We start from the raw sequence: 10,546 nt of genomic DNA on the forward strand, positions 1-10,546 counted from the left end.
CTTCTTCACCTTCTTCTTCTTCTTCTCTCCCCCTTGCGACGGGACTTATATCATCTTCATCCTCTTTATCGTCGTCGTCATCATCTCCTAGGATCCACGACTCTTCTTCTTCATCTTCAAGAGACCTCTACGGAGAGATGATAAGAGGAAGACATGCATGAGTAAAAACGAACATCAGGAAGAAGAAGAGGAGGAAGGTGAAGCAACCATAGCCAGGTATACATACATAGATACAGATATACACAGAGACTAAAACAGATCAATCGTGACTCTCGTTATGAGTCCCTTCTTCTTAGAAAGACGGCAAGGACGTCATGTGAAAAAGAACATGTTTGATTCTTCTTGTTTGTTCGGCTTACATGGCGAATAACCTCAGTTTCAGAACAACTACACGGTGACTCTACATCACTCGAATCCCCGTCGTTCTAGTGATGTACCTCATACGATTTGTCTGTAGAGGGAGGGGATCAGAAAAAAGAAGGAAGGACCTTCTTATTACTATAGGTTCTGATAGACAGACGATTCAATGAAGCAGATGTGTACAACCTAGATGAACGAGTGTCTCTTCTCATCAAAAATCGCTCGGATAGAGAAGAAAGGGGAGTACTGCTTACAAGACATTTCACTACGACGACCCCGGGTTCTTCTCTCTCTCTCTCAAAAAAGAAGCTCTCCTCTCTCCACTTACACATACACATACAATGGCCTCCATACATCTTACATGTACACCTATATCTATCTATCTAACCAACTTTCTCTCAACTCACAAAGATCGCTTCATTTATCTCAGGAAAGTTCTCCATTGAAGCACGAACGACTCTCTTTTCAGAACTGAACAGCAAGAGATAGACGTCAGAAAAATAGAAAGACTCGCTTTTCTTCTCGCGAATTCTCTTTACATCAGTAGCTTACATTGGGATCTCTCCGGATCATTCTTCCTAGTGTCGATCGGAGACCATGGGATAAACTTCCATTACTCAAACCTCCGCCATTATTACTATTGTTACTACCTCCACCTCCTTTGGCCCCTGAATAAAGCAGACCTGCCCCAGTGCCTCCCCCCCCGTCTCCTCCCCCTCGCCCTACTCCTCCTCCTGTTCCCGCCGGAGACAGGAGACGAGACGAGGAAGACACAGGGGACAGATATCCTTGTTGGGACGGAGATCCTGGTCGAAGCTGTGAGGCTGGAAGAGATGAGAGAGATGGCGGCTTAGCGACAAACTGCACGTAGAAATCTTGAAGCTCCTATAAATAACAGGAAAGGAGAAATCCAATATACCGCCCTGTCAATCGTTTAGGCCTACGGAAGCAACACTTTGATTGAAAAGATGTAATGCTTTCTCGCCTTTGCTCCTCCTTTGAATGCACCCGGAAAAATTCTTCGACTTCGCAACAACATATCCTGACTCCCCCTTTTTGCTCACTCCAGACTTACCTGGAATCTTTCTTCCGTATCATCTATCTACTTCTCAACTGTCGAAGATCTCTCTCTCTCTCTACACACATCCTGCTGGTCTACTCACACAACTTAAGGTGCCTAGGAGAGAGACTTACTTCACCTCGCATGTGATAATTTTAGTGAGGGAAATGACACGTAAGAGAAGACAGACAGAACCTCAAGCCTACGTGGTCTGTTTCGTAGTGACACTCAATCACGAAAAAAAAAGGTCTGATACTGTCCAAGCAAGGGGGAACATCTATCTTTAATCTATCTATCTATCTATCTTTAATCTATCTATCTATCTATCTTCAATCTATCTATCTACCTATCAGCTCCCTCTCTCCCATATGTGGATGCATGCATTCAACGAGGTTTAGAACGAAGTCTTCTTACCTATATCACATGCACACTATATTGGAAAGCCCACTTACCCTCCCGTCTTTCCCCCCTCCTTTCGTTCATCCACACCTCGTAACAACCTCTCTGCTCTATCTTTGCCGTTCCTATCCCTCCTGCCACGTCAAACAATCACTTCAGCTTGCTTCTTCTTTTCTAACATACTATCTATCCACATACGGTTCAATCCCTCTCTCTCTCTCTTATATATACATACATATCTCCTCCTTCGCTTCTCGCCCTAAGTATCTTTTTTGAAGATAGACTGTCACATAGATAGCTAAGTAAAGACTTTCCACGAACCATACATACATCCATGTGAACACCGAAGAACAGCAGTCGCATAGGTGTATATAGATCTATGAAGGAAACGCTGAGGTCCCCTCTCTCTTAGGCTGTTGAGAGAGAAAAGAACTAACTCTTCTTGAGGGACAGGGGGATAAAGCTGACAAACCTGAAGAGTCTGACAGAGTCTTCGGCCTGCGTTTTGCATGCACATTTGTATATGTCCTATCCAATGACAACAGAAAGGATCGGTGAAGAGAAATTCGACGAGAGATAAGGACGTTCCTCCTCCTCCCCCTGCTTGCAGAGATGTAGAAGTTGTGGCCGTCATAAGAGTTCGAAGACAATCAAGGATAACCGAGGCAAGTAGAGACGACTGCTGTCGTTTTGTTGTGAAGAGCATCGTCGATTGAGACTCCTCCTGTTCATACAAGCAAGAAAGGACAGGGAAGAGAAGGTGGATGAAAAGCACAAGGATGAAACGAAGATACTCAACTCCTACAAATGAAAGAAAAGCAGAAGAGGAAGAAGAAAATAAAAAGAGTGGTGAGATACATCCCCTCACTTTCTTTGATAGAACGAAAGAGTCAAAGAAGAAGAATGACGTGGAACATAGTAGCTAGAGAGAGCTCGACTTTAGGCGTCAATGGTAAGCTATAGTAAGAAAAAGAAGTAGTAAGAGCATGAGAAGATCTTGTTTACAGGCTTAAAACCACACAGACGCACTCGAACAAGAATACATGCGTATCTACATATATGCGTATACATATACATATTCACGCCTGTAGAGATGTACATATGTAACATATGTCTATACTACTCTCTCTATCTTTATCTCTATTCATAACAAAAGGGAGAGAAGAAGAAAACAGACAGAAACTCGCTACCTAGATACATACAGAAATATCTATACATGTATATCCACCGATGTCTACGAACAGGAAAGGTGAGAAAAGAGGCGTTTTTGTAAATAGAGAGCAAAGACTTCGTACCTTTAGCATCCATATGATAGGCCGAAGGACTTTATGCTGGACAAGATGCTTGTCAACGTAGGCATCCTATGTACACATCATGAAGAATAAGAAGAAAACAGATGAAATGAGAAGAAAACAACTTTCTATATCATCCTGCCCTGACATCCTTAAGAAGAAATCTATATAGAATTGCATCCCCTCCTATCACATTTTAGAAAGAAGTTTCATAAGAGCAAGCAACAGGCTTTCCTACTCAGGTGGGGACACAGGCAGTTCCATCACAGAACTGAACTGCCTGTATGTGCACCCTATCAAATGGTTTCCCTGCATGCTAGCAGCCTGGCACACTCCGAGATAGTGGGCATCATCTTCAACTATGTAGATAAGGCTAGACGCAAACTGTTCCTCCTCTTGTGATAGTCAATACATACACACATATACATATAAACGCGCTCCAATCTAAATACTTATGAAGGAGATGACTATTCTGAAATATACAAAGAGATTGGCCACACATACGTAGATACACTGATCCGAATACATACACATTCCTCCAAGGCGCTATACGCATACCCACCCCCCCTTCGTCGAGAGATGCGGAGGTGGCTTGGCTTAGAACTTCACTTTCCCCTATGTAAAACCAGATGACGCCTCGTCTCATGCATCCAGAGAGAAAAAAAAAACAGTTCTATCCCAGTCAGTCTCTTCTACCTCGTCAATCATCCACGCGATAAGCTATAAATACAGACTTATCTATCTAAAACAAGACCGGTGTGCGGTATCTTAACCTCGACTATGTATCCAGACACACTGGAAAGGACGAAAGAAAGGACAGAGCTACCACACGGAAAAGACCCTTCTATCCTTTCCTTTTCTTCCCTTGTCTCTCTTCTAGCTAGCTACATAAAAGATCCAATCCTGAGAAAGAACTCGAGAACCACTACTATCATGGAGTTCGATACGGATCGTAGTGAACATGCTAGTACCTATGACGTTTCTGCACATTATCGATCGAGTCATTAGATATATAGCTCGACGCCGCTAGAAAAAACGATACAAGTGAATGAGAGAGAAAACGACCTTCTCAGCTTAACATACTTTCAGAGAGACGCATGCGCGTATAAATTTGACCGCGAAGATCGCCAGAAATTTATCGAAGGTTGGGCGTATAGATGTCAAGAGAGCTCGTACAGGAACTTTATCCTTCTGAATACGGATCTTGAATCGATGTCTACAAAGAAGAAAAGGAGAAGGAAAGACAAACAAGAGAAAGCGAAAGTGAAGAAGAAGAAGAAAGACACAATCACATACCTTACATCTCTCTCTCCCTCTCTCTTCGCGAGGAAAGAGAAACAAGGAAGGTGCGCTATCCCTCACGCGTCTCTCTCTCCCCAACAGGACAACCGGAGGAAGACGAAAGGAAGGCCTAGCGGTGGACTAAGAAGATAGAGATCTACTCCCTATCAGACAGGAACATAAAGCTGTAGAGAACTTAATTCTTCGTGTCATCATCGTTACTAGCCGAGGAAGAGATGCCATGCAATGCAGACCATCTCCAGTCATCTGAGACTCTTATACGACATCCCTTTGCTAAAGGACTTCTTCTTCACAGTAACATAGACACACAAATAGATACATCACATACATATGCAGGTAAGAATGAAGAAGAAGTTCATGCTAGATAAAGCCCTTTAGGTTTCATCTTGCCCATGCGTCTATTTTCCCCCCTCTCTTCCGCGATTCTTCTTAGAATGACTAGTGCCTCCTCAAGGTATGTGTATGATACGAGGAATGTAACGAGGAAAACAATGATGCAAAACGGGAAGAAGAGAAAGAACCAAAGACGACAGAGGAAGAGAAAAGGCGAATAGAAGGAGGGGACCATGTTAAGCTTTCCACTGACTTGTGAGCCGGCACGCACTGTGCCAAGATCTCGAGAACTTGCTGTTTCGCGTGATGAAGGCGATGGAAATCTTCTTTGGAAAAGAGAAGGAAGGAGGGGACCGAGGAGACAGAAACCCAAGAAGCAAACACAGACACGCATGATAAACTGGGGTGAGGTGATCGTCTATTATGCCTCGATGAAGGAGAAAAGAAAAAGGGCTTGTAAGAAAGGAGAAGATCAGGAAGAAGAAAACAACAGTTCTCCCCCCCTTGGACTGAGCACGGGACCACCGGCACTAGAAAAAGCCATGTGTTTCTATCTGCACCTATCACTCGCCCTCTCTTCTTCCTCTGACCATGGATGTACACACAACAGCACCAAGTATTCACATGTACACGGAAAGAGGAGTAATGTACATACACATGAGAGACAGACGATGAGATGAGAAGATATGTAAAGGCAAAAGATCGAGAAGCCTACTGACGTCCTGCTGCTCTTAAACAGTCCGATATAGAAAGAAGAATGGACTACGCTTCACTTGATTCCAGTTCTCTCTCCGACACTCCACCCACCCTGCCTCTAAGTTGTCCGCGGCTTCTATCTATCAATCTTGATCTATCTATCTTTGATCTATCTATCTGTGTCTCGGACGGTTGTCTTGAGAAGCTGCGATTTACCTGGAGGTAGTTCATCAGCATTAAGAGGGAGAAAGAGGGTTTGTAGGAGACGGTCTATGACGCCTTTATCGTAGAAGAGAATATGGATTTCATCTTTCTCCGGAAGTTCCATGACAGGGCTACATACAACTTTGATGAGAATTTCTTTGATCTGAACCTGTACACTATCATTATCACTTTTCTCTAGATTCTCAGCAAGAAGAAGAAGTAGACGAGACTCCTGTTTCGCGTCGTTTTTCGCTTCTGTAAAGAATGTCTGGCGTAACAGTTGAGGCTGAATATCCGCGAAGAAATTCAAAATCTCGACTGTTACACAAACCGGATCAGGATAAGGTAAGCCTGCTGTATCTAGAGGATTTGGTCGGTGCATGGTCGTCATCATATGTCCGCCATGAGGTGTATGTACACCTCCCGCTCTCCCACCACCTTCACTTCCCAGAATCGTCTCTTTCAGTTGCTCCTGGTACTGGAAAAAGAAAAAAGAAAGAGTTGAAAGGCAAATAAGGAAGCAACAGGAAAGAAAAAAGGAAGAAACAAAGAGAGAGAATACAGGAGAAGCAAAAGGGAAGAATACGGAGGGGTGCAGGAAGCGGAAGAAAAGTAAAAAGGAAGATAGACGAGAGAGAGAGCGGGAAAGAAACGTACTTCACTTAGCTTGGAAACCATAAGAAGAGAGATAGGAAAGAAGAAGAAAAGAGGAGTTTCATGTGTTGATACCGAGTTGACCGTAGGAAAGGGAGAAGTCATGAAGACGAAAGAAGGACAAGAGAGAAGGTGAAAAGACGCGAAAAACGAAGGAAGATGATAAGTAGACAGGTGAAGGATACAGAATCAGAGAGAAAGAGAGAGACTAGAATCCTGGACTAAAGCAAGACTTCTTTTCATTCCCTCTCTCTATCTCTCCTCATTCTCTCTCCTTTTCCTCTCTGTTCGTTGCCCATTGAGAGAGAAGATGTCTCGTACGCAACAAGAAGCGAGAGAACCACTCGGACAAGAATAAAGAAACCAGAGATCTCCATCCCTTCGAGAATCACACCACCAGAGCTCACAACAGAAAGGAAGAGAAAGACAGAGAGAGCACGTATGTCTATCTCTATATACCTACATATGTATAAGACAGAAAGAACAAGAAGAAGTGAAGAAGAAAGAGAGAGCAAGATAAAAGGAAGAGGGAAAGAGGAGAGATGAAGTAGAAGAGAAACTGCATGGTTTTTATCTATTTACCTGTTCTGCCTTTTGATTGAGTGGGAGAAAGACTTCTGTCCACTGTTTGACAGCAGGCGATGATCCGTCAAGATAAGCTCGTAATTCGAACAAGATCATATGCTGTTTAAGCTGTGTGAAAATGGAATGTTTTTCTAGCATTTGCTGTTGGAGAAGTTTCGAGAGATTTTGAAGAAGCTCTCGAAGAAATAAAGCAGCTAAGAAATCTTCTCTTAATCGTTGCTTCAAGATACCAAAGCAACAGGACGGAGATGAGCCAGGATGACTACCTAGACTACTTGAACTGAGAGAAGAAGAAGACGGACTACTATGATAGAGGCCTCCTCCTAGAGTCGCCGCCCCACCGATTCCAAGATGATGATGAGGAGGATAAGATAAGGATGAAGCATTCGACAGGGGGGGTGAAGAAGAAGAAGAGCAACACGCGGCTGGATTCGGACATTCCCGTAAGAGAAGACGTAAAACCTCTTGAATATTACATGAGAGAACAGACTGTAAGCGGTTTATTGAGGCTTCATCCAAATACCGAGTTAAAGCAACATCCTGAACAATAACCATCCTCCTAAGGCAAACATCCATCATGAAACATCTATCTATCTATCTATAGCGAGAGAGGAGGTCACATCTAAAGTTAGACATGTTGGTAAGGAGGGAAGTTAGCAAAGTGTTTGAGAATGAAGCTTATACATGACTGAAGAGAAGTTGGAAGAGATCTACACATGTACACGACATGACGACAGATAAATCTCTCAGAGAAAGAAGAGCGAGAAGGAAAAGAAGGCACCCCACGTATGAGGTATGATCTGATGCAAGAAAGGTAGATTCGTGTCACGAGAACAAGCTGGGAGATCGACGAATAGATAGATATTCCAAGGCCTTCTTTTTACATCATACACATCGCAAACTCCTCTCTATCTGACACGAGGACTTCCTTCGATGTGCCCTGTTTCTCTCCAGCCAAACTGGCAAAATCTTCATTCCTCAGTCTACACACGGGTCTACCACTCTAGACAAGCCAACCCCATGTAACTGTACATACACATATGAATGAATACGGAGAGATGCAAGCAAACAGACAAGACACTCAATCTCTCTCTCGCTACAGATATATGGTTACAATGAAATGGCTTTCGTATCTGATTTGCATAGGAAGAGATTGCCTGTTGAGTCGAAGAAAGAAATGGATAAGAAGAGAAGATGGGAGAAAGCTTATGATGATGATGATGATTACCTTGAGATACATGAGACGATAATGAAGGTGGACATGCCCCGTGAAGAGAGGATCGTTCAGCTGAATAACGTTGTGAAACTGAGCTCTCTTTGCAAAGAAGTCACTGTGCTTCATCTCCATCCCCTGAATAAGTAAGTCTTGATCGTCTAAAACACAAGCGCATGCATGCACGCCAGCAAAGAGAAAGAGAAAAGGAGAACATGACAAGAAGATCCTCGATACAACACTTCATGGCTCTCCCCCCCATACGGGCGCACAGCACCTCACTCAAACAAGAAGGACGAAGCGACGTCTGTATGAGTAGATATGTATGTGAATGTACGATGTATGAAGATGTACGCTTGTATCTATCCGTACGTATGACTATGTATGGATATGATACCGAGACTGTACATACAGACTTCCCCTCGATAGAAATGTATTGTTTTTCTTGTGCTTCACTTTTGTCTTGTAATGAATCCTCTACGATACGGTAGAGAGCGTCTCATAACTCCCAGTCAGTCTCCTCCCTCAAGAGACCACGAGTCGCTAAATAGAAATGAGGAACGGCAAAACTTCTCCAATCCCACCAACATTCAGGGAAGACTCTCGACTTTTCTACCAAAGAGAAAGAAAGAAAAAAAGCAGACGCGAGAGGTGAGAGAGAGAGAGAGCATAGTGCTATTCATATCAACCGCACACAATAGTTGTACCATCATAGAGACTCAGACCGATGAATGCAGACACACTATCATGACAACAAGAAGAATAAGAAGAAGAAAAAATAATACTTTCTCTTCTACCTCTTATTCCTTCTCGGCAGGGAGGTGCCTTTCCCCCGGGAGAGAATGATTAGACCCACCCCGACAGCAGAGCAACGGTAGTCTAGCCGAACACCTCCTCTCTTCTTCTCTTCGGTATTCTTTCTTCTCTTTTTTCGTTTCTGCCGGATCATCCTTGTTATCATCTACAGGGGGATTGTACAGATTCTCTTTCTATCTGAAACGATTTTGAGCTCGTCTATGCTCCATCGGAAGAGGGCATGCAACCATGCAGCCACACCACGTCCTTCCTTCCGTCGCACCCTGTGCACTTACATTCGAGAGACTTTAAGACGTCAGGCCAAAATTCATCGCTCAGAAAGACTTCCAAAGCATCGATATGCCCACTCCAGAAGACCACTGCATGCAAAGAGAAAAAAAAGGGACTCCTCTTATTTTGGAAAATTCCTGCACTGGAGATTCGTTGAGATATCGAACAGAAAGACGTCGAAGAAGAACAATACGAGATCTCACGATTATCATCTTCTAGATCACACGGATCGTAGACACTCCCGCCTCCCCATCCATCTCCTTCCCTTCCTTTCTTCGTCTCTCTCCTGATTTACTTAGCCGAAGTGACGTATTCTTATCTACTCACTTCTCTCCTAGCTACCTCACGCTATATATAAGTATACATACATCTACACGTGCTACATCAATTCCTACTGTCCCATCGATACGCCTATGTATATATATACATATATATATATATATATGCAGATCTGTATATAGGAAAACCTCCCGACTCTACGGTAAAGCAATGTGTCGTATCATCTATGGCAACTGCTGTACTTCTATACACATATGTATATATATATATAGCGTGCTTACTGCTTCAATACATACACAGGCATGTACAAGCATATAGAAAGACACGTAAATACATCATGCAGCCTACATAAGCATGCTCGTAGAGACGTCGACGATATACAAATACACACACATATAAAAATCTCGACTGATAGGAAGACTTATCTTCCTCTCATTCCGACATTATCTTGTCTGTATGTACACCTCTATGAGAGAACTGAAAGAAAAAAAGAACGAGATGAAATTCTTTCTGCACGACAGGAAAGAGAGAGAGAAACATCTTGCTCTTTCCTTTTTCTTTTCTCTTCTTCTCCTCTTCGTGTCTTTCTTTTCTTTCTTACACATTTTCCTGACAATGAACGCGATCTGCTTGAGCTGATCAAGTCGATTCCCATGAGCGATACACCTCCTCATAAAGGCGAAGAGAAGATACAACCAGTGCCTTCCGAGAATATCTAAGAGAACAAGCTCTCCCGTCTGTGGATGAGTTAACTGCCAAAACAGAGAGGGAAGAACGGGGGAGAGAGAAAAGAACGAAAACAGGGAGGATGAAAGAAAGAAGGCAAGAAGAAAAGAAAGAAAGGACAAATCATGGTACATGAGCGATACTGCTCTTGAGGCTTATATGGTGACATGTGAGATAGGTAGGTCGATATCTACCTGTATATCATTGGCATGCATGATACTGTGTATTCTTCTTCTGGGAAGGAAAGAGTTGAAAGAAGAAAGGCCCTGAAGCAGTTTACACATCCGTCGTAAAACCAGGAAATAAGCTAACCTCACCATCATCTCTCCTAATATAACACTATCTATCTATCTATCT

The 10,546-nt window shown here is 43.1% G+C and overlaps 1 protein-coding gene across 1 annotated transcript in view; it reads right to left on the bottom strand.

The window, feature by feature from the left end:
* CSUI_006316 (component of iis longevity pathway protein smk-1) overlaps positions 1-10,215 on the bottom strand; it is a gene marked incomplete at its 3' end in the record, with an annotated part of 10,588 nt that extends 373 nt beyond the window's left edge. The window contains exons 1-11 of the mRNA XM_068066479.1: positions 10,065-10,215; positions 9,190-9,273; positions 8,114-8,259; positions 6,883-7,425; positions 5,659-6,124; positions 5,000-5,072; positions 4,195-4,327; positions 3,115-3,180; positions 2,292-2,543; positions 913-1,245; positions 10-127 (exon numbers count right to left, since the gene is read on the bottom strand). Of these exons, the coding sequence (XP_067921546.1) occupies positions 10-127; positions 913-1,245; positions 2,292-2,543; positions 3,115-3,180; positions 4,195-4,327; positions 5,000-5,072; positions 5,659-6,124; positions 6,883-7,425; positions 8,114-8,259; positions 9,190-9,273; positions 10,065-10,137 (2,287 nt within the window). The remainder of the gene's footprint in view (positions 1-9; positions 128-912; positions 1,246-2,291; positions 2,544-3,114; positions 3,181-4,194; positions 4,328-4,999; positions 5,073-5,658; positions 6,125-6,882; positions 7,426-8,113; positions 8,260-9,189; positions 9,274-10,064) is intronic.
* Between the last annotated feature and the right edge of the window lie 331 nt (positions 10,216-10,546).

Source organism: Cystoisospora suis, assembly GCF_002600585.1.
Source record: "Cystoisospora suis strain Wien I chromosome Unknown contig_3168, whole genome shotgun sequence".
Lineage (NCBI taxonomy): Eukaryota > Apicomplexa > Conoidasida > Eucoccidiorida > Sarcocystidae > Cystoisospora > Cystoisospora suis.